At 37.4% G+C, this 24,389-nt stretch overlaps 1 protein-coding gene across 1 annotated transcript in view; it reads right to left on the bottom strand.

The window, feature by feature from the left end:
• LOC142354304 (angiotensin-converting enzyme-related protein-like) overlaps positions 1 to 24,389 on the bottom strand; it is a 361,020-nt gene that overhangs the window by 270,452 nt on the left and 66,179 nt on the right. Inside the window, exon 2 of the mRNA XM_075406567.1 lies at positions 3,516 to 3,635. Coding sequence (XP_075262682.1) covers positions 3,516 to 3,635 — 120 coding nt within the window. The remainder of the gene's footprint in view (positions 1 to 3,515; positions 3,636 to 24,389) is intronic.

Genomic DNA, 24,389 nt, shown 5'->3' with positions numbered 1-24,389 from the left:
GCGGGGTCTAAATTGAGTTCTTTTAATCTTTACAACCTGTTTTCTCTATTATGCTATTTTTTTCAAGAAGCCCATTTTTTGTTAGAGCGTTCTATCCAAATGTATCAGCTGATGTATTTCATGACTAATTCTTATCTGATTAGTTCTTAAAAAATAAAAAAATTGCCGGTTTTTACTTGAAAAAAAAGAACTTCATCGGATCCCAAATGATAAGTGAATTTCTGCCTCATAAGGTTCACAGAATAAATGATGTATGAAATTCTTTTCATCGCGCTCAACAAGAAATAGTTTCAAGACTTCTTCTCATGGTAGTATAAAAACTGGATACAATCTATACAAGTTTTAATAATTTTGCTCAAAATTGGAAGCCATTGATTTCAGTTTTAAGAATTTTTTTGAGAAAAAAGTAAAAAAATATCTTATAGGAACTTATATTAATCATTTCAGATGGTGCAGAATGAATGTTCATCGATGGCAGATTTTTCTATCATTATAGAAGTGATAAGATTTGATATGGTTATAAGTTTGCGCAAGTGTCTCATCAAACTATACACAAAACAAATTCATGAACCAATGACGCACACAATCAATTTCGATGCCCATTTTTTTTAGCAGTTTTGGTCATTTTTGAAGAACCATACGGCTTTAGATTTCGAAAGTGAAAAAGTAAAAAATGTTTTTATCAGAAAAAAATTTTCATTCAGTTTCAATGACAAATTTTCAAATGCTCAAAATGTTGATTCAGTGGACTATATCAGGGGAAAAAGAGTTACCATAGAAAAAGGCAAAAACAAAAACGCCCGCCTGCTTCTTAAACGTCAGTATTTTAACAGAGATTTTACATATTGGCAAATTTAGTTTCCTAATTATTTTTTTCTTACAATTAAAACAAAATGATCATGATATATTTTTCAAGCGAATGCTACGCTACAACTTTTTTGAGAACGGCCATATTGCTGCAATGGGAAAGGTGCTCGTGAACCAACCAGTTTTCCCACTTGAGCTCAAGCATTTAAGTGAAGTGTTTGAACTATTTTTTCGTTTCAATAAATTATCGCACCAAATTTCAGTCTCACCGCTCGAATATGGAGACCAGTCAAAAAAAATTAAAGATCCATTTTTGGCGATCAACAATTTATGGAGCACCACGGAAGAAATTGAACTGCTTTTGTTTCGTACGTTTACAGTGTAGCGCTTTGTTTCGAACTGAACGCTTAAAACTGAGCAATCATTTTCCTTTTACTGAACGAGGAATCGACCTCTAAATTTATAGATCATTGCAGAACAAAGTTGCAAGATGTTAGTCTTTTTTGAACGGTGAATTTAGTCACAGAAATTTTTTAATTTCCATTAGTAGGAACTATATCTGTCATTTTGTTTGAGTTTACTATCAAGATAGTCATGAACACAACATAAGAATTTCTTATCAAAAACAACTTCGTTTGGGTGGGGGTTATCGTTCGAATGTGCTATCAAAAGAAGGTTGTTTTTTATTTTGATTTAGATTGAAAATATTAGTTTCCTTTGATTACGAGTGTTTTGTGTGATTGTGTTTTGTGTTCTGAGGCTCCTTTCGAAAGTCACCTCCATTCGTTTTGGACAAAAAGAAATCATGTCAGTGACATCCTCGGCCCCAATTGTAGTATTACGAACGGTTGTTGTTACTTATGATATCGGTGTCAAATCGGCAAGATAAGTGATCAATTGCAACAATAATAATCGGAAGAGGAAGTACGGACGACTGAAAAGGGAACAAACGAAATTGAGCAGAACAAATATGAGTTGGCGCGCAAAAGGGACTGGAAATAATGTAACGGTGCTTGACTAATGATCGCAAACCTTAGACATCTGATGTGAAACTTTGCAATAATGTGGTTGCTTGCATCAATTTTTAGAGACGACTTGACTTATGCTTCTAAACTTTTTCCTATTGAGAACTATATAATAACTGTTAGTGACAACGAGAACACAAATACAATTCATTTGTTTATTAAGACTTTGCTGAGCTTGATGACCGGTCTTGCTTTCTCACCATGTATAGTTCTCAATTTCACGGAGCGTACTAAACCATCTGAACTGGTGTAAATTTCTTTAACTTTTGCAAGAGGCCATAGACCTCGCGGCGTGAAGTCATCAAGTATCCAAACCAAATCATTTACCTTCAGGTCTTCAGCAATTTTTTTCCTCTTCGACCTAGTTTTGTTGATTAGGGATATATTCCCAAAAAAATCTATTCCAAAAGTGCGAAGCAAGTTCTTGAGCAGAATTCCAAGACCTGGACACGGTGACCTTATGCGTTTCGAAAAGACCGGGAGGTTAGTTAACTGAAGCTCTTCCGAGTAGAAAATGATTAAACGTGAGAGGCAGAGGTTCGTTAATTTCACTCGAAACATTTGTTAGGGGTCTAAAATTCATATTGGATTCAATCTCGCAGACCAGTGTCCACAAAAAGACATCTGAAACGGTTCTAGACCCAATAACTTTATACAGAGATAACTTAAATATCTGCACTAGGCGTTCCCAGTTTCCACCAAAGTGTGGAGCCGCAGGAGATTTCAACACCCACTCAATTTCCACCTGCATCAGTTACAAATGACTTGCAAAGTCTGGGCAATCTCTAAGTCTTGCAATGCTGTTTTGCAAAGAACATTGAATTTATTTTTTGCACTAATTGATAACAAAATTATCCGCAAAACACAATCAAATAATGATAACGAAGGCGCTTTCTTCATAACGAAGTCGCATCAAAATTCTGAAATTAGCGATTAAAAAAATAAATTTCTTGAACTTTTTGGTGGCAGCCGTATTGTGCGTTATGTCTGATTATATTTAATCGACAGTTTCTCTATTTTGTTGCATTTTATGCTTTCTTTAGTATTACCCGAGTTCAGCTTCTGAACCGAAAAAAAAGGACAGTCGTTTTTGACCAGTATTTTTAGGGAAAACTTATTGAAAGCCTTGTGTTGTTCCTGTGTGAATGTTTTTTATGCATGAAAGGGCCTTTTTTGAGCAGTTCTTTCAGGAAATCGGACGAATCAAATCTTTTTTAAAACTTTACAACTGATTTTTTTAGGATACTTTTAGAAAAATAAGTGTTTGTGAGCAGCGTTTTGGTGGTCATTTTCAAACAGTCTATCCATACAAACCCCATACCTGAAATTGTTATCTGATTATAATCATGAAATAACGAGACAAGGTGCCATAACTTTTAGTGTATTCAGCATATCCAAGAAAAAATACATTTCGCAAATTTTCTGGGATTTTTTTTGGAAAAAAGAAGCAAAGCTGGCCAAATCTTAAGGTGAAAATAAGTAATAAATTTGTAAATTGGCTGTTTCTGATACATAGGAAAAAGAAACGAACAGGACCACCTCCCATAATTACCGGTCAAAAACCTTCAAAATCTGTTTAGGATACCGGTCAAAAGCGGTCATTTCTAAACAACTAACAACCAAAAACGTCCACTTTGACTGGCATATTGTGATAAAGAGTGCTAAAATTAGTGAGAGACTAACCCGATATCCTGGCCCATTTGTTCTTAAGGTCTCTGTATTCAATCATTGAATCACGCAAGCGTGGAGCAACTTTGTTTCGATATTCGTACCAGGACGCCTTCCACAGTGGTTCGCCAGCAGCTACATTTTTGCAAACCAAAATCTTGTCAATTAAATTGGAAACTTCAAAGATCAATTAGTACAACACATCAATTAAAGAGAAACAAAAATAAATGAATACCTCTAGAACTATAAGATAATGCGTACTATCTTACCCAACAAAAAGAGAGAATAACTTTTTTCTACCTAATTATAGCAAAATTTAAATAAACTAAATAGTAGTGTCAAATTACATATTGAGTACGTCAGAGCAGACGTCAAACTGTAAGGGAGCGAATGGTCCTTTTAACTGAGTCAGCAAATTGTACCTTATCACATAATCAACTGGCTGGTCCGGATAAAATTTCATTATTTTGTAACCAAGTTCTCCAAATGCGAAATCAATATCTCTCTGGACCCCTGCAACGCACACTACTTTCCTGATATTGAAACATGTGTGCGCCCTAGTGATGAGCGGATTCAAATCTTGCAAGAATCTTGCAAGATGATTCAAAACTTGCAAGATTCTTGCAAGAATCTTGCAAGATATCAATCAAGGCCAAAAAATAAATCTGGGTACAAGTGTTTTAGGAAACATCTTTGAAGCAAGTTTTTGTTTACTGAACAAGTTACGAAGCCTAATTCATTGAAAAAAAAATAGCCAGGATTCAAAATCTTGCAAGAATCTTGCAAGAATCTTGCAAGATTTTGAATTCCGGAAAAAATATTTATGTGTTTTTGGTAGCTAAAACTAACTGAAAACCAAATATCATGACTTATATCAGAATTCTTGATCAGCAAAACTGAAAATAAATGACTTTTTTCGTCAACGCCTTTTGAATGTGAAATCTTGCAAGAATCTTGCAAGATTCTTGCAAGATTTTGAATTCACATACAACTTTCCGGCAAATAAATAGAAATTACTCGAGGCAATCAAATCCGTCTTTTTAAAGTTCAATTTACCCAATAAAAAACAGAATTATTTCATTATTTCTCTTATCTTTCATTACAACAATTTATTTTTAGAGAAACAAACAGTTGGGACTTTTTGTTACTGATCCTGTCCGTAATTTAGCATGTTTTTGTTGTAGTAAAAAAATCCAATCAATTTGAAGTCTAATTATCTTCCTAAGGAGATTTAAATTAACCCATGATGACTTCAGTTGATAGCTATTAGTGTTAATGTCCTTGAAGTGTTTTCATTAAAAAAAATCGATGTGTTTTTGAAAATTCATCTTTTGTTCTTCTTTCATTCGATTTATTGTTCAATCTTCATGTCAGAAAGACAACCTTGGCTTTCTGGTAAATCAAACATTAACTTCGTTTTTGATCTTATGCTAGGTAATGCTTCTTTTTGGCACAAAGAGAAAGCAACAGTCGCAGTTTTTTATTTCTGATATTTTGCAATGTACCGCAACAAACTAATTGTAAAAATGATATATTAGTTCGTTCAACCAATCTTAAAGTCATCTCATAGAAAGAAAAAAACTGTTTCAAAAATATGGCTTTTCAGTTCTATGGTGCTTTTAATAACTCTTGTTCCAAATCTTTTTTTGTCAAATCACACAAAAGACGCGGGCCTCAAGGGCGAGGTGGGAATTTTCTCCCAGTTCACAGTAGTGGTCTTGGGTGTTCATAACTACTAAGTGGACTTGAATTACGTTCAGAATTGTCCACGTTGCACTGTTTTTAGCCGTTCTGCTCAATTGTTTGAGAAGTTGGTGTCTCCCATTAGCCCAAAATTCGCGGTTACGCTTCATGTGTTTGACGATTTCTCCAAAACTACAGTACCAAATTGAACGGCCATTGTCTTTTTTGATGAAAACTGAATGACTTTGTTTGCAGTGTTTAGTTGGTTTCCCAACTCGGCCTAAAAAACAAGTTACTAAAGTTTAAACTTGAAAAAGTTGAAGTAAACCTTAATTTTTTTGGGGCTCGCTTATTGTTTCTGACGATTTTTCTTGATCTACTCTGCCAGTTTGGCCAAGCATAGTGTCGTTTTGTTAAATGTAGGTTTTTCCGGTGTTTGCTGTCTTCATTTGGTATCTAAATTGGCCTGCTCAGGACGTTAGTAAGCTGTAAATCTTAAAAATTAAAAAAAATATATAAATTTTAATTGTTTTTCAGTTCTGATGTAGTTTTTCTTCTTAATTGGTTATTGTTGCTAACGAATTGTGTTATTTAAACTTTGTTTCGGTTTCTTACGTTTTTCGAAAGTTAGTTTTTTGGGAAATCATCAATTTTTCATTCTTTGCGAAATCATGAAATTCTTTTTTATCAAAACACACAAAACAACCTGGCCTTTAGGGCGAGGTGGGAATTTTTTCCCACTCCTTAGGGGAGATTTTGGGTGTTCAGTAATTACAAAGTTGACTGGAATTGCGTTCAGAAGTGTCCGAGTGGCACAGTTATTAGTCCTTTTGCATAATTTTGCGAGAATTTGGGGGTCTCCTAATAGCCCAGAAATCGGGGTTCGCTTCATGTGTTTTATGATTTCTTCGAAACTACTGTATCAAATAGTACGGGCATTGTTGCGTTTTGCTCACCCTAATTTTTCATTGCTTTCAGTGTTCATTGGTTTCTCAAGTTGCCCTAATCAAAAAGATATTAATGTTTAATTTTGGAAAAATGAAAAAAAAATTACATATTTGAGGGCACGCTTATTGTTTCTGACAATTTTTCCTGAACTACTTTGCCAAATTGGCCAAACATAGTCGCATTTGTTACTGTAATTTTATCAAATGTCTGCGGTCTTGAATTTGTGTCTAAATTGGCCTGCACAGAAAGCTTTTAAGCTGTAAACCTTAAAAATTAAAAAAAAAATATTTTTTAATTGTTTTTCAGTTCTGATATAGTTCTTCATCTAAATTGGTTATTGTTGCTTGCAAATTGTGTTGTTTTGGCTTTGTTTCAGTCCCAGAAGTTTTCCAAAACTTAGCTTTTGGGAAATCATCAATTTTTCATTCTTTGCGAAATCAAAATTTCTAGTTGGAGGTCTTCTGTCTTTTTTTTTTATCAAAACACACAAAATAACCTGGCATCTAGAATTTTTTCCCACTTCGCAGTGGATGTCTTGGGTGTTCAATAACTACTCAGTGGACTTTAATTAGGTTCTGAAGTGTCCGATTGGTACCGTTTTTAGTCGTTTTGCATAATTTTGCGAGAATTTGGGGTCTAGAAGACGGAGGTACGCTTCATGTGTTTGACGATTTCTCCAAAAGTACAGTACTAAATGGGACGGCCATTTGCGCATTTTGTTGTTCCTGAACTCTCCTTGTATACAGGGTTGATAGATTCCTTACGTCGGCTTAATCAGAAAACTGGAGGAAAGAGCTTGTTTTTATCACATTGAGAAAGGAACTTAATGTTTTGTATTTTTTCGAATTTCTCATTGAATTTTTGGCCAAAACGAGTGATTATTGGCTTGATCTGTAGCTATTAAGACGTTCTTCTCTGAAATGGCTAGTGACAGTCCTGAAAAATATTCTTTAGAACTGTTATTCAATGATGATTGCGGAAAAACGAATCCGTACTCAAATTTTGGGCTGAGTGGTGTTTTGCTTAATTGAACAACTGTATCGTCGTGCATTGACGATATTGTACCTATAACGGCTCATTTTGTCTGTACCAGACCCCTTTTGCTTTTGATGAGTAGTAATTACTCTGGCACGCCCTGGTCTAGAAGTTATTCAAGGACAAAGTTGCGAAAAGTAGCATTTTTGGGTCATCTTGATGTCCACACAAGTTTCTGTACCCCACAATACCCGAGTAACCATACATATATGGGTTCGTTAGTTTCCTCAGATAGTGGGGAGTGTTTCCATATATATTTTTTACACGGTTTTATTGAGTTGAGAAGGTCAACTTTAGCCCTGTATGCGCCGAACCTCGATTTTGGCCAATCTCTTCTCAATTTTCATGTCTGAGTGGTGTTTTGCGCAATTAAACAAGTTTTTCGGCTTGCGTTTTGTGTTTTCTAGACACTATTTAAGTTGTTGAAGCTAATGAAATCAAATAAAGGGGTTAATTCAACAATTTTTCTTTTTTCACGATTTCATCAAATTTCTGTGGATGTTGTTTTATGTCAAAACACACAAAACACCATAACCTTCATGGTGAGGTGGGAAATTTTTTCCCACCTCACGAAGAAGGTTTGCCGTGACCTAGAACGTGGAAGTGGCCCAGAATTACACCCACAAATGCTCCGGGAACGCTGTTTCACGTTGTTTTACGTCGGTTCCGGAGATCTTGGGCTTCGATTTTAGCCCAAAAAATGGGGTACAGAACAGTATTTTGTTAATATCTTCTAATGTACTGTACGAAATCAAACGGGAGTGGTCGCATTTTGTTGGCACTGAACCCCTCTTGCTTGCAGTATTTGGTTGGTTTCACAAATCGGCCTAATCAAAAAGTTATTAATGTTCAAAGTTGAAATAGGTCGAATTTTCGGGCTATTCTGGGTGACCCAAATTTCGGTACAACAAAACGCGGGATTTACCAAACAAATGTTAGTGTTTTAGAATCCTCAGTTAGTGGGGAGTATCCCCATATTTATTTTATATATTATATTATGTAGTTGAGATAGTCAATTTTGGCTCTGAACAGGTGTCACTTCGCTTTTTTGGGCATTTGGTACGGTACCTTATTATTGCTATAACTCCTTGAAGAATGTACCGATTGGGCTCTTTTTTTAATATGATGCGTATCTCAAGCAGTGCTACAAACTGTATTAAGGGGGTTTATTTTTGTTTCGCCGTTTCATAGAAATTGGCCAGTAAGGTTGCCCTTGATTTTACCCCTAGAAGCGGTTGACAGCATCCGGTCACTTCTTGAAGCTTTGAATTTTATCAGTTCGGGTATGAAAATTACTGTCTTAAATTGCCTGTCTAATGTAGTTTCCGAATATGTATACTTTATATAGCGTTTTCTGAAGTTTAGGTGTTCAATTTTAGCTCTGAAGGTGGTGTATCTCTCCTCTAGGTCGATTTGGTACGGTGCCTTATATTTGCTATAACTCCTTGAAGAATGTACCGATTGGGCTCATTTTTTAATATGATGCGTATCTCAAGCCGTGCTACAAACTTTATTGAGGGGGGTTTTTTTGTTCAGCCGTTTTCGAGAAAGACAACCTTGGCTTTCTGGTAAATCAAACATTAACTTCGTTTTTGATCTTATGCTAGGTAATGCTTCTTTTTGGGACAAAGAGAAAGCAACAGTCGGAGTTTTTTATTTCTGATATTTTGCAATGTACCGCAACAAACTAATTGTAAAAATGATATATTAGTTCGTTCAACCAATCTTAAAGTCATCTCATAGAAAGAAAAAAACTGTTTCAAAAATATGGCATTTCAGTTCTATGGTGCTTTTAATAACTCTTGTTCCAAATCTTTTTTTGTCAAATCACACAAAAGACGCCGGCCTCAAGGGCGAGGTGGGAATTTTCTCCCAGTTCACAGTAGTGGTCTTGGGTGTTCATAACTACTAAGTGGACTTGAATTACGTTCAGAATTGTCAACGTTGCACTGTTTTTAGCCGTTCTGCTCAATTGTTTGAGAAGTTGGTGTCTCCCATTAGCCCAAAATTCGCGGTTACGCTTCATGTGTTTGACGATTTCTCCAAAACTACTGTACCAAATTGAACGGCCATTGTTTTTTTTGATGAAAACTGAATGACTTTGTTTGCAGTGTTTAGTTGGTTTCCCAACTCGGCCTAAAAAACAAGTTACTAAAGTTTAAACTTGAAAAAGTTGAAGTAAACCTTAATTTTTTTGGGGCTCGCTTATTGTTTCTGACAATTTTTCTTGATCTACTCTGCCAGTTTGGCCAAGCATAGTGTCGTTTTGTTAAATGTAGGTTTTTCCGGTGTTTGCTGTCTTCATTTGGTATCTAAATTGGCCTGCTCAGGACGTTAGTAAGCTGTAAATCTTAAAAATTAAAAAAAATATATATTTTAATTGTTTTTCAGTTCTGATGTAGTTTTTCTTCTTAATTGGTTATTGTTGCTAACGAATTGTGTTATTTAAACTTTGTTTCGGTTTCTTACGTTTTTCGAAAGTTAGTTTTTTGGGAAATCATCAATTTTTCATTCTTTGCGAAATCATGAAATTCTTGTTAGAGGTCTTTTTTATCAAAACACACAAAACAACCTGGCCTTTAGGGCGAGGTGGGAATTTTTTCCCACTCCTTAGGGGAGATCTTGGGTGTTCAGTAATTACAAAGTTGACTGGAATTGCGTTCAGAAGTGTCCAAGTGGCACAGTTATTAGTCCTTTTGCATAATTTTGCGAGAATTTGGGGGTCTCCTAATAGCCCAGAAATCGGGGTTCGCTTCATGTGTTTTATGATTTCATCGAAACTATTGTATCAAATAGTACGGGCATTGTTGCGTTTTGCTCACCCTAAATTTTCATTGCTTTCAGTGTTCATTGGTTTCTCAAGTTGCCCTAATCAAATAGATATTAATGTTTAATTTTGGAAAAATGAAAAAAAAAATTACATATTTGAGGGCACGCTTATTGTTTCTGACAATTTTTCCTGAACTACTTTGCCAAATTGGCCAAACATAGTCGCATTTGTTACTGTAATTTTATCAAATGTCTGCGGTCTTGAATTTGTGTCTAAATTGGCCTGCACAGAAAGCTTTTAAGCTGTAAACCTTAAAAATTAAAAAAAAAATATTTTTTAATTGTTTTTCAGTTCTGATATAGTTCTTCATCTAAATTGGTTATTGTTGCTTGCAAATTGTGTTGTTTTGGCTTTGTTTCAGTCCCAGAAGTTTTCCAAAACTTAGCTTTTGGGAAATCATCAATTTTTCATTCTTTGCGAAATCAAAATTTCTAGTTAGAGGTCTTCTGTCTTTTTTTTTATCAAAACACACAAAATAACCTGGCCTCTAGAATTTTTTCCCACCTCGCAGTGGATGTCTTGGGTGTTCAATAACTACTCAGTGGACTTTAATTAGGTTCTGAAGTGTCCGATTGGTACCGTTTTTAGTCGTTTTGCATAATTTTGCGAGAATTTGGGGTCTAGAAGACGGAGGTACGCTTCATGTGTTTGACGATTTCTCCAAAAGTACAGTACTAAATGGGACGGCCTTTTGCGCATTTTGTTGTTCCTGAACTCTCCTTGTATACAGGGTTGATAGATTCCTTACGTCGGCTTAATCAGAAAACTGGAGGAAAGAGCTTGTTTTTATCACATTGAGAAAGGAACTTAATGTTTTGTATTTTTTCGAATTTCTCATTGAATTTTTGGCCAAAACGAGTGATTATTGGCTTGATCTGTTGCTATTAAGACGTTCTTCTCTGAAATGGCTAGTGACAGTCCTGAAAAATATTCTTTAGAACTGTTATTCAATGATGATTGCGGAAAAACGAATCCGTACTCAAATTTTGGGCTGAGTGGTGTTTTGCTTAATTAAACAACTGTATCGTCGTGCATTGACGATATTGTACCTATAACGGCTCATTTTGTCTGTACCAGACCCCTTTTGCTTTTGATGAGTAGTAATTACTCTGTCACGCCCTGGTTTAGAAGTTATTCAAGGACAAAGTTGCGAAAAGTAGCATTTTTGGGTCATCTTGATGTCCACACAAGTTTCTGTACCCCACAATACCCGAGTAACCATACATATATGAGTTCGTTAGTTTCCTCAGATAGTGGGGAGTGTTTCCATATATATTTTTTATACGGTTTTATCGAGTTGAGAAGGTCAACTTTAGCCCTGTATGCGCCGAACTTCGATTTTGGCCAATCTCTTCTCAATTTTCATGTCTGAGTGGTGTTTTGCGCAATTAAACAAGTTTTTCGGCTTGCGTTTTGTGTTTTCTAGACACTATTTAAGTTGTTGAAGCTAATGAAATCAAATAAAGGGGTTAATTCAACAATTTTTCTTTTTTCACGATTTCATCAAATTTCTGTGGATGTTGTTTTATGTCAAAACACACAAAACACCATAACCTTCATGGTGAGGTGGGAAATTTTTTCCCACCTCACGATGAAGGTTTGCCGTGACCTAGAACGTGGAAGTGGACCAGAATTACACCCACAAATGCTCCGGGAACGCTGTTTCACGTTGTTTTACGTCGGTTCCGGAGATCTTGGGCTTCGATTTTAGCCCAAAAAATGGGGTACAGAACAGTATTTTGTTAATATCTTCTAATGTACTGAACGAAATCAAACGGGAGTGGTCGCATTTTGTTGGCACTGAACCCCTCTTGCTTGCAGTATTTGGTTGGTTTCACAAATCGGCCTAATCAAAAAGTTATTAATGTTCAAATTTGAAATAGGTCGAATTTTCGGGCTATTCTGGGTGACCCAAATTTCGGTACAACAAAACGCGGGATTTACCAAACAAATGTTAGTGTTTTAGAATCCTCAGTTAGTGGGGAGTATCCCCATATATATTTTATATATTATATTATGTAGTTGAGATAGTCAATTTTGGCTCAGAACAGGTGTCACTTCGCTTTTTTGGGCATTTGGTACGGTACATTATTATTGCTATAACTCCTTGAAGAATGTACCGATTGGGCTCATTTTTTAATATGATGCGTATCTCAAGCAGTGCTACAAACTGTATTAAGGGGGCTTATTTTTGTTTCGCCGTTTCATAGAAATTGGCCAGTAAATTTGCCCTTGATTTTACCCCTAGAAGCGGTTGACAGCATCCGGTCACTTCTTGAAGCTTTGAATTTTATCAGTTCGGGTATGAAAATTACTGTCTTAAATTGCCTGTCTAATGTAGTTTCCGAATATGTATACTTTATATAGCGTTTTCTGAAGTTTAGGTGTTCAATTTTAGCTCTGAACGTGGTGTATCTCTCCTCTAGGTCGATTTGGTACGGTGCCTTATATTTGCTATAACTCCTTGAAGAATGTACCGATTGGGCTCATTTTTTAATATGATGCGTATCTCAAGCCGTGCTACAAACTTTATTAAGGGGGGTTTTTTTGTTCAGCCGTTTTCGAGAAATTGGCCAGTAAACTTGGCCCCAGTTTGACCTCCTGAGGAGAGAAACACTACCTTGAGTACTATATTAAACCTTGATTTGTTCGAATTGAACGGTAAATTTTAGTGTGTCAGATTGCCGTGTTAGTAGGGAGTGTGTCCATATATATTTTATGTATATCATTCCCAAATAATCATGATTTATTTAGCGAAACAGCAGTCGGACCGGGTCCCATATTGGTCATCGGTACGGTACCTTAATTTTGAAATATCTCCTCGTAGAGTGAACCGATTTTGGATCTGTTTGTTGATTTGAACTCACCATGAGCCGTACTTTAATTCCTGTAAATTTCGTGTAATTTCGTTCAGCCGTTATTGAGAAATTAGTGTGTATTTTAGCGAAACGTCAGTCGTTTTGGGTCAATTTGGGACTTTGGTACCGTACTTAGTTTTGCTAATTACTCGTCGTAGAATTAACCGATTTCGAATCTGTGTGTTCAATTCAACTCGGCTTAAGCCGTACTTTAATTCCTGTGATGGGCGTATTTTTTCTTTCAGCCGTTTTTGAGAAATTGGCCCCGAAACATACGGTCGTTTTGACTTCTTAGTGACCGGTCCGTTTCACGTTTCTATTCGCAACTTTCATCAGATTTTCATTTCAGATTGATTGTAAAGTAAATTAATTCACATCGTGACAGATTACAACACGAAACACGAAAGGATTGTGAAACGTGAGTTAAAACCTCGAATCTTTGAATCCTCTATTTTTATGGTTTAGCTTCGAATCCTATTTTTATGTTGAGTTGGAGTGCAAAGTGTTGCACTCAGATGATAGCAAAAAAAAGTTCTTCAGTAGTTGAGCTCACACTGCAGTGTGCTGAGCACAGAATGTTCTTCGCGCTTATTTTGGCTTTGTACTAAAAAAATGTGAAGGAACGAACCACTACTCGTGCTGTCGTGCTCGGTCTGGTGTAGTGGTAGCAGTTTCATAAAAAGTGATTTTCAATGTAGTCAAGAACTTGTTCAAATCAATTGAGGGTCTATGTAGGAGTGTCATAACCCAGGTAGGTTCTAACAGAGAGGTAATTTTTGATCTAGGTGGCCTACAAAAAAAGTACTCAATACGTTGTCAGATTTCGCGCTCAAAAACTAGCTATATTGTGTTTCAACATAAATCGCTTTTGAACCTAGTCAAGGACTTATTCAAATGAATTGAGGGTCTAAGGAGGAGTGTCACTGTCCGAGTACAGTCTGAGGGGCAAAGAATTTTTGACCTAGGTGGTATACGAAAAAAGTACTCTATACGTTGTCAAATTTCGCGCTCAAAAAATAGCTATATGGTGTTTCAACATAAATCGCTTTTGAACCTAGTCAAGGACTTATTCAAATGAATTGAGGGTCTAAGGAGGAGTGTCACTGTCCGAGTACAGTCTGAGGGGCAAAGAATTTTTGACCTAGGTGGTATACGAAAAAAGTACTCTATACGTTGTCAAATTTTCGCGCTGAAAAACTAGCTATATGGTGTTTCAACTTAAATCGCTTTTGAACCTAGTCAAGGACTTATTCAAATGAATTGAGGGTCTAAGGAGGAGTGTCACTGTCCGAGTACAGTCTGAGGGGCAAAGAATTTTTGACCTAGGTGGTATACGAAAAAAGTACTCTATACGTTGTCAAATTTCGCGCTCAAAAACTAGCTATATGGTGTTTCAACATAAATCGCTTTTGAACCTAGTCAAGGACCTATTCAAATGAATTGAGGGTCTAAGGAGGAGTGTCACTGTCCGAGTACAGTCTGAGGGGCAAAGAATTTTCGACCTAGGTGGTATACGAAAAAAGAAATCTATACGTTGTCAAATTTCGCGCTCAAAAACTAGCTATATGGTGTTTCAACATAAATCGCTTTTGAACCTAGTCAAGGACTTATTCAAATGAATTGAGGGTCTAAGGAGGAGTGTCACTGTCCGAGTACAGTCTGAGGGGCAAAGAATTTTCGACCTAGGTGGTATACGAAAAAAGAAATCTATACGTTGTCAAATTTCGCGCTCAAAAACTAGCTATATGGTGTTTCAACATAAATCGCTTTTGAACCTAGTCAAGGACTTATTCAAATGAATTGAGGGTCTAAGGAGGAGTGTCACTGTCCGAGTACAGTCTGAGGGGCAAAGAATTTTTGACCTAGGTGGTATACGAAAAAAGAAATCTATACGTTGTCAAATTTCGCGCTCAAAAACTAGCTATATGGTGTTTCAACATAAATCGCTTTTGAACCTAGTCAAGGACTTATTCAAATGAATTGAGGGTCTAAGGAGGAGTGTCACTGTCCGAGTACAGTCTGAGGGGCAAAGAATTTTTGACCTAGGTGGTATACGAAAAAAGTACTCTATACGTTGTCAAATTTCGCGCTCAAAAACTAGCTATATGGTGTTTCAACATAAATCGCTTTTGAACCTAGTCAAGGACTTATTCAAATGAATTGAGGGTCTAAGGAGGAGTGTCACTGTCCGAGTACAGTCTGAGGGGCAAAGAATTTTCGACCTAGGTGGTATACGAAAAAAGAAATCTATACGTTGTCAAATTTCGCGCTCAAAAACTAGCTATATGGTGTTTCAACATAAATCGCTTTTGAACCTAGTCAAGGACTTATTCAAATGAATTGAGGGTCTAAGGAGGAGTGTCACTGTCCGAGTACAGTCTGAGGGGCAAAGAATTTTTGACCTAGGTGGTATACGAAAAAAGAAATCTATACGTTGTCAAATTTCGCGCTCAAAAACTAGCTATATGGTGTTTCAACATAAATCGCTTTTGAACCTAGTCAAGGACTTATTCAAATGAATTGAGGGTCTAAGGAGGAGTGTCACTGTCCGAGTACAGTCTGAGGGGCAAGGAATTTTTGACCTAGGTGGTATACGAAAAAAGTACTCTATACGTTGTCAAATTTCGCGCTCAAAACTAGCTATATGGTGTTTCAACATAAATCGCTTTTGAACCTAGTCAAGGACTTATTCAATTGAATTGAGCGTCTAAGGAGGAGTGTCACTGTCCGAGTACAGTCTGAGGGGCAAAGAAATTTTGACCTAGGTGGTATACGAAAAAAGTACTCTATACGTTGTCAAATTTCGCGCTCAAAAACTAGCTATATGGTGTTTCAACATAAATCGCTTTTGAACCTAGTCAAGGACTTATTCAAATGAATTGAGGGTCTAAGGAGGAGTGTCACTGTCCGAGTACAGTCTGAGGGACAAAGAATTTTCGACCTAGGTGGTATACGAAAAAAGAAATCTATACGTTGTCAAATTTCGCGCTCAAAAACTAGCTATATGGTGTTTCAACATAAATCGCTTTTGAACCTAGTCAAGGACTTATTCAAATGAATTGAGGGTCTAAGGAGGAGTGTCACTGTCCGAGTACAGTCTGAGGGGCAAAGAATTTTTGACCTAGTGGTATACGAAAAAATTACTCTATACGTTGTCAAATTTCGCGCTCAAAACTAGCTATATGGTGTTTCAACATAAATCGCTTTTGAACCTAGTCAAGGACTTATTCAAATGAATTGAGGGTCTAAGGAGGAGTGTCACTGTCCGAGTACAGTCTTAGGGGCAAAGAATTTTTGACCTAGGTGGTATACGAAAAAAGTACTCCATACGTTGTCAAATTTCGCGCTCAAAAACTAGCTATATGGTGTTTCAACATAAATCGCTTTTGAACCTAGTCAAGGACTTATTCAAATGAATTGAGGGTCTAAGGAGGAGTGTCACTGTCCGAATACAGTCTGAGGGGCAAAGAATTTTCGACCTAGGTGGTATACGAAAAAAGAAATCTATACGTTGTCAAATTTCGCGCTCAAAAACTAGCTATAAGGTGTTTCAACATAAATCGCTTTTGAACCTAGTCAAGGACTTATTCAAATGAATTGAGGGTCTAAGGAGGAGTGTCACTGTCCGAGTACAGTCTGAGGGGCAAAGAATTTTTGACCTAGTGGTATACGAAAAAAGTACTTTATACGTTGTCAAATTTCGCGCTCAAAAACTAGCTATATGGTGTTTCAACATAAATCGCTTTTGAACCTAGTCAAGGACTTATTCAAATGAATTGAGGGTCTAAGGAGGAGTGTCACTGTCCGAGTACAGTCTGAGGGGCAAAGAATTTTTGACCTAGGTGGTATACGAAAAAAGTACTCTATACGTTGTCAAATTTCGCGCTCAAAAACTAGCTATATGGTGTTTCAACATATATCGCTTTTGAACCTAGTCAAGGACTTATTCAAATGAATTGAGGGTCTAAGGAGGAGTGTCACTGTCCGAGTACAGTCTGAGGGGCAAAGAATTTTTGACCTAAGTGGTATACGAAAAAAGTACTCTATACGTTGTCAAATTTCGCGCTCAAAAACTAGCTATATGGTGTTTCAACATAAATCGCTTTTGAACCTAGTCAAGGACTTATTCAAATGAATTGAGGGTCTAAGGAGGAGTGTCACTGTCCGAGTACAGTCTGAGGGGCGAAGAACTTTTGACCTAGGTGGTATACGAAAAAAGTACTCTATACGTTGTCAAATTTCGCGCTCAAAAACTAGCTATATGGTGTTTCAACATAAATCGCTTTCGAACCTAGTCAAGGACTTATTCAAATGAATTGAGGGTCTAAGGAGGAGTGTCACTGTCCGAGTACAGTCTGAGGGGCAAAGAATTTTTGACCTAGGTGGTATACGAAAAAAGTACTCTATACGTTGTCAAATTTCGCGCTCAAAAACTAGCTATATGGTGTTTCAACATAAATCGCTTTTGAACCTAGTCAAGGACTTATTCAAATGAATTGAGGGTCTAAGGAGGAGTGTCACTGTCCGAATACAGTCTGAGGGGCAAAGAACTTTTGACCTAGGTGGTATACGAAAAAAGTACTCTATACGTTGTCAAATTTCGCGCTCAAAAACTAGCTATATGGTGTTTCAACATAAATCGCTTTTGAACCTAGTCAAGGACTTATTCAAATGAATTGAGGGTCTAAGGAGGAGTGTCACTGTCCGAGTACAGTCTGAGGGGCAAAGAATTTTTGACCTAGGTGGTATACGAAAAAAGTACTCTATACGTTGTCAAATTTCGCGCTCAAAAACTAGCTATATGGTGTTTCAACATATATCGCTTTTGAACCTAGTCAAGGACTTATTCAAATGAATTGAGGGTCTAAGGAGGAGTGTCACTGTCCGAGTACAGTCTGAGGGGCAAAGAATTTTTGACCTAAGTGGTATACGAAAAAAGTACTCTATACGTTGTCAAATTTCGCGCTCAAAAACTAGCTATATGGTGTTTCAACATAAATCGCTTTTGAACCTAGTCAAGGACTTATTCAAATGAATTGAGGGTCTAAGGAGGAGTGTCACTGTTCGAGTACAGTCTGAGGGGCAAAGAACTTTTGACCTAGGTGGTATACGAAAAAAGTACTCTATACGTTGTCAAATTTCGCGCTCAAAAACTAGCTATATGGTGTTTCAACATAAATCGCTTTCGAACCTAGTCAAGGACTTATTCAAATGAATTGAGGGTCTAAGGAGGAGTGTCACTGTCCGAGTACAGTCTGAGGGGCAAAGAATTTTTGACCTAGGTGGTATACGAAAAAAGTACTCTATACGTTGTCAAATTTCGCGCTCAAAAACTAGCTATATGGTGTTTCAACATAAATCGCTTTCGAACCTAGTCAAGGACTTATTCAAATGAATTGAGGGTCTAAGGAGGAGTGTCACTGTCCGAGTACAGTCTGAGGGGCAAAGAATTTTTGACCTAGGTGGTATACGAAAAAAGTACTCTATACGTTGTCAAATTTCGCGCTCAAAAACTAGCTATATGGTGTTTCAACATATATCGCTTTTGAACCTAGTCAAGGACTTATTCAAATGAATTGAGGGTCTAAGGAGGAGTGTCACTGTCCGAGTACAGTCTGAGGGGCAAAGAATTTTTGACCTAAGTGGTATACGAAAAAAGTACTCTATACGTTGTCAAATTTCGCGCTCAAAAACTAGCTATATGGTGTTTCAACATAAATCGCTTTTGAACCTAGTCAAGGACTTATTCAAATGAATTGAGGGTCTAAGGAGGAGTGTCACTGTTCGAGTACAGTCTGAGGGGCAAAGAACTTTTGACCTAGGTGGTATACGAAAAAAGTACTCTATACGTTGTCAAATTTCGCGCTCAAAAACTAGCTATATGGTGTTTCAACATAAATCGCTTTTGAACCTAGTCAAGGACTTATTCAAATGAATTGAGGGTCTAAGGAGGAGTGTCACTGTCCGAGTACAGTCTGAGGGGCAAAGAATTTTTGACCTAGGTGGTATACGAAAAAAGTACTCTATACGTTGTCAAATTTCGCGCTCAAAAACTAGCTATATGGTGTTTCAACATATATCGCTTTTGAACCTAGTCAAGGACTTATTCAAATGAATTGAGGGTCTAAGGAGGAGTGTCACTGTCCGAGTACAGTCTGAGGGGCAAAGAATTTTTGACCTAAGTGGTATACGAAAAAAGTACTCTATACGTTGTCAAATTTCGCGCTCAAAAACTAGCTATATGGTGTTTCAACATAAATCGCTTTTGAACCTAGTCAAGGACTTATTCAAATGAATTGAGGGTCTAAGGAGGAGTGTCACTGTTCGAGTACAGTCTGAGGGGCAAAGAACTTTTGACCTAGGTGGTATACGAAAAAAGTACTCTATACGTTGTCAAATTTCGCGCTCAAAAACTAGCTATATGGTGTTTCAACATAAATCGCTTTCGAACCTAGTCAAGGACTTATTCAAATGAATTGAGGGTCTAAGGAGGAGTGTCACTGTCCGAGTACAGTCTGAGGGGCAAAGAATTTTTGACCTAGGTGGTATACGAAAAAAGTACTCTATACGTTGTCAAATTTCGCGCTCAAAAACTAGCTATATGGTGTTTCAACATAAATCGCTTTCGAACCTAGTCAAGGACTTATTCAAATGAATTGAGGGTCTAAGGAGGAGTGTCACTGTCCGAGTACAGTCTGAGGGGCAAAGAATTTTTGACCTAGGTGGTATACGAAAAAAGTACTCTATACGTTGTCAAATTTCGCGCTCAAAAACTAGCTATATGGTGTTTCAACATATATCGCTTTTGAACCTAGTCAAGGACTTATTCAAATGAATTGAGGGTCTAAGGAGGAGTGTCACTGTCCGAGTACAGTCTGAGGGGCAAAGAATTTTTGACCTAAGTGGTATACGAAAAAAGTACTCTATACGTTGTCAAATTTCGCGCTCAAAAACTAGCTATATGGTGTTTCAACATAAATCGCTTTTGAACCTAGTCAAGGACTTATTCAAATGAATTGAGGGTCTAAGGAGGAGTGTCACTGTTCGAGTACAGTCTGAGGGGCAAAGAACTTTTGACCTAGGTGGTATACGAAAAAAGTACTCTATACGTTGTCAAATTTCGCGCTCAAAAACTAGCTATATGGTGTTTCAACATAAATCGCTTTCGAACCTAGTCAAGGACTTATTCAAATGAATTGAGGGTCTAAGGAGGAGTGTCACTGTCCGAGTACAGTCTGAGGGGCAAAGAATTTTTGACCTAGGTGGTATACGAAAAAAGTACTCTATACGTTGTCAAATTTCGCGCTCAAAAACTAGCTATATGGTGTTTCAACATAAATCGCTTTTGAACCTAGTCAAGGACTTATTCAAATGAATTGAGGGTCTAAGGAGGAGTGTCACTGTCCGAATACAGTCTGAGGGGCAAAGAACTTTTGACCTAGGTGGTATACGAAAAAAGTACTCTATACGTTGTCAAATTTCGCGCTCAAAAACTAGCTATATGGTGTTTCAACATAAATCGCTTTTGAACATAGTCAAGGACTTATTCAAATGAATTGAGGGTCTAAGGAGGAGTGTCACTGTCCGAGTACAGTCTGAGGGGCAAAGAATTTTTGACCTAGGTGGTATACGAAAAAAGTACTCTATACGTTGTCAAATTTCGCGCTCAAAAACTAGCTATATGGTGTTTCAACATATATCGCTTTTGAACCTAGTCAAGGACTTATTCAAATGAATTGAGGGTCTAAGGAGGAGTGTCACTGTCCGAGTACAGTCTGAGGGGCAAAGAATTTTTGACCTAAGTGGTATACGAAAAAAGTACTCTATACGTTGTCAAATTTCGCGCTCAAAAACTAGCTATATGGTGTTTCAACATAAATCGCTTTTGAACCTAGTCAAGGACTTATTCAAATGAATTGAGGGTCTAAGGAGGAGTGTCACTGTCCGAATACAGTCTGAGGGGCAAAGAACTTTTGACCTAGGTGGTACACGAAAAAAGTACTCTATACGTTGTCAAATTTCGCGCTCAAAAACTAGCTATATGGTGTTTCAACATAAATCGCTTTTGAACCTAGTCAAGGACTTATTCAAACGAATTGAGGGTCTAAGGAGGAGTGTCACTGTCCGAGTACAGTCTGAGGGGCAAAGAACTTTTGACCTAGGTGGTATACGAAAAAAGTACTCTATACGTTGTCAAATTTCGCGCTCAAAAACTAGCTATATGGTGTTTCAACATAAATCGCTTTTGAACCTAGTCAAGGACTTATTCAAATGAATTGAGGGTCTAAGGAGAAGTGTCACTGTCCGAGTACAGTCTGAGGGGCAAAGAATTTTTGACCTAGGTGGTATACGAAAAAAGTTCTCTATACGTTGTCAAATTTCGCGCTCAAAAACTAGCTATATGGTGTTTCAACATAAATCGCTTTTGAACCTAGTCAAGGACTTATTCAAATGAATTGAAGGTCTAAGGAGGAGTGTCACTGTCCGAGTACAGTCTGAGGGGCAAAGAATTTTTGACCTAGGTGGTATACGAAAAAAGTACTCTATACGTTGTCAAATTTCGCGCTCAAAAACTAGCTATATGGTGTTTCAACATAAATCGCTTTTGAACCTAGTCAAGGACTTATTCAAATGAATTGAGGGTCTAAGGAGGAGTGTCACTGTCCGAGTACAGTCTGAGGGGCAAAGAACTTTTGACCTAGGTGGTATACGAAAAAAGTACTCTATACGTTGTCAAATTTCGCGCTCAAAAACTAGCTATATGGTGTTTCAACATAAATCGCTTTTGAACCTAGTCAAGGACTTATTCAAATGAATTGAGGGTCTAAGGAGGAGTGTCACCGTCCGAGTACAGTCTGAGGGGCAAAGACTTTTTGACCTAGGTGGTATACGAAAAAAGTACTCTATACGTTGTCAAATTTCGCGCTCAAAAACTAGCTATATGGTGTTTCAACATAAATCGCTTTTGAACCTAGTCAAGGACTTATTCAAATGAATTGAGGGTCTAAGGAGGAGTGTCACTGTCCGAGTACAGTCTGAGGGGCAAAGAATTTTTGACCTATGTGGTATACGAAAAAAGTACTCTATACGTTGTCAAATTTCGCGCTCAAAAACTGGCTATATGGTGTTTCAACATAAATCGCTTTTGAACCTAGTCAAGGACTTATTCAAATGAATTGAGGGTCTAAGGAGGAGTGTCACTGTCCGAGTACAGTCTGAGGGGCAAAGAACTTTTGACCTAGGTGGTATACGAAAAAAGTACTCTATACGTTGTCAAATTTCGCGCTCAAAAACTAGCTATATGGTGTTTCAACATAAATCGCTTTTGAACCTAGTCAAGGACTTATTCAAATGAATTGAGGGTCTAAGGAGGAGTGTCACTGTCCGAGTACAGTCTGAGGGGCAAAGAATTTTTGACCTAGGTGGTATACGAAAAAAGTACTCTATACGTTGTCAAATTTCGCGCTCAAAAACTAGCTATATGGTGTTTCAACATAAATCGCTTTTGAACCTAGTCAAGGACTTATTCAAATGAATTGAGGGTCTAAGGAGGAGTGTCACTGTCCGAGTACAGTCTGAGGGGCAAAGAACTTTTGACCTAGGTGGTATACGAAAAAAGTACTCTATACGTTGTCAAATTTCGCGCTCAAAAACTAGCTATATGGTGTTTCAACATAAATCGCTTTTGAACCTAGTCAAGGACTTATTCAAATGAATTGAGGGTCTAAGGAGGAGTGTCACTGTCCGAGTACAGTCTGAGGGGCAAAGAACTTTTGACCTAGGTGGTATACGAAAAAATTACTCTAAACGTTGTCAAATTTCGCGCTCAAAAACTAGCTATATGGTGTTTCAACATAAATCGCTTTTGAACCTAGTCAAGGACTTATTCAAATGAATTGAGGGTCAAAGGAGGAGTGTCACTGCCGAGTACAGTCTGAGGGGCAAAGAATTTTTGACCTAGGTGGTATACGAAAAAAGTACTCTATACGTTGTCAAATTTCGCGCTCAAAAACTAGCTATATGTTGTTTCAACATAAATCGCTTTTGAACCTAGTCAAGGACTTATTCAAATGAATTGAGGGTCTAAGGAGGAGTGTCACTGTCCGAGTACAGTCTGAGGGGCAAAGAACTTTTGACCTAGGGGGTATACGAAAAAAGTACTCTATACGTTGTCAAATTTCGCGCTCAAAAACTAGCTATATGGTGTTTCAACATAAATCGCTTTTGAACCTAGTCAAGGACTTATTCAAAAGAATTGAGGGTCTAAGCAGGAGTGTCACTGTCCGAGTACAGTCTGAGGGGCAAAGAATTTTTGACCTAGGTGGTATACGAAAAAAGTACTCTATACGTTGTCAAATTTCGCGCTCAAAAACTAGCTATATGGTGTTTCAACATAAATCGCTTTTGAACCTAGTCAAGGACTTATTCAAATGAATTGATGGTCTAAGGAGGAGTGTCACTGTCCGAGTACAGTCTGAGGGGCTAAGAATTTTTGACCTAGGTGGTATACGAAAAAAGTACTCTATACGTTGTCAAATTTCGCGCTCAAAAACTAGCTATATGGTGTTTCAACATAAATCGCTTTTGAACCTAGTCAAGGACTTATTCAAATGAATTGAGGGTCTAAGGAGGAGTTTCACTGTCCGAATACAGTCTTAGGGGCAAAGAATTTTTGACCTAGGTGGTATACGAAAAAAGTACTCTATACGTTGTCAAATTTCGCGCTCAAAAACTAGCTATATGGTGTTTCAACATAAATCGCTTTTGAACCTAGTCAAGGACTTATTCAAATGAATTGAGGGTCTAAGGAGGAGTGTCACTGTCCGAGTACTGTCTGAGGGGCAAAGAATTTTTGACCTAGGTGGTATACGAAAAAAGTACTCTATACGTTGTCAAATTTCGCGCTCAAAAAATAGCTATATGGTGTTTCAACATAAATCGCTTTTGAACCTAGTCAAGGACTTATTCAAATGAACTGAGGGTCTAAGGAGGAGTGTCGCTGTCCGAGTACAGTCTTAGGGGCAAAGAATTTTTGACCTAGGTGGTATACGAAAAAAGTACTCTATACGTTGTCAAATTTCGCGCTCAAAAACTAGCTATATGGTGTTTCAACATAAATCGCTTTTGAACCTAGTCAAGGACTTATTCAAATGAATTGAGGGTCTAAGGAGGAGTGTCACTGTCCGAGTAAAGTCTGAGGGGCAAAGAATTTTTGACCTAGGTGGTATACGAAAAAAGTACTCTATACGTTGTCAAATTTCGCGCTCAAAAACTAGCTATATGGTGTTTCAACATAAATCGCTTTTGAACCTAGTCAAGGACTTATTCAAATGAATTGAGGGTCTAAGGAGGAGTGTCACTGTCCGAGTACAGTCTGAGGGGCAAAGAATTTTTGACCTAGGTGGTATACAAAAAAAGTACTCTATACGTTGTCAAATTTCGCGCTCAAAAACTAGCTATATGGTGTTTCAACATAAATCGCTTTTGAACCTAGTCAAGGACTTATTCAAATGAATTGAGGGTCTAAGGAGGAGT

Source organism: Convolutriloba macropyga, chromosome 15, assembly GCF_964194025.1.
Source record: "Convolutriloba macropyga chromosome 15, txConMacr16.3, whole genome shotgun sequence".
Classification (NCBI taxonomy): Eukaryota; Metazoa; Xenacoelomorpha; order Acoela; family Convolutidae; genus Convolutriloba; species Convolutriloba macropyga.
This window is presented reverse-complemented; position numbering and strand designations above follow the sequence as displayed.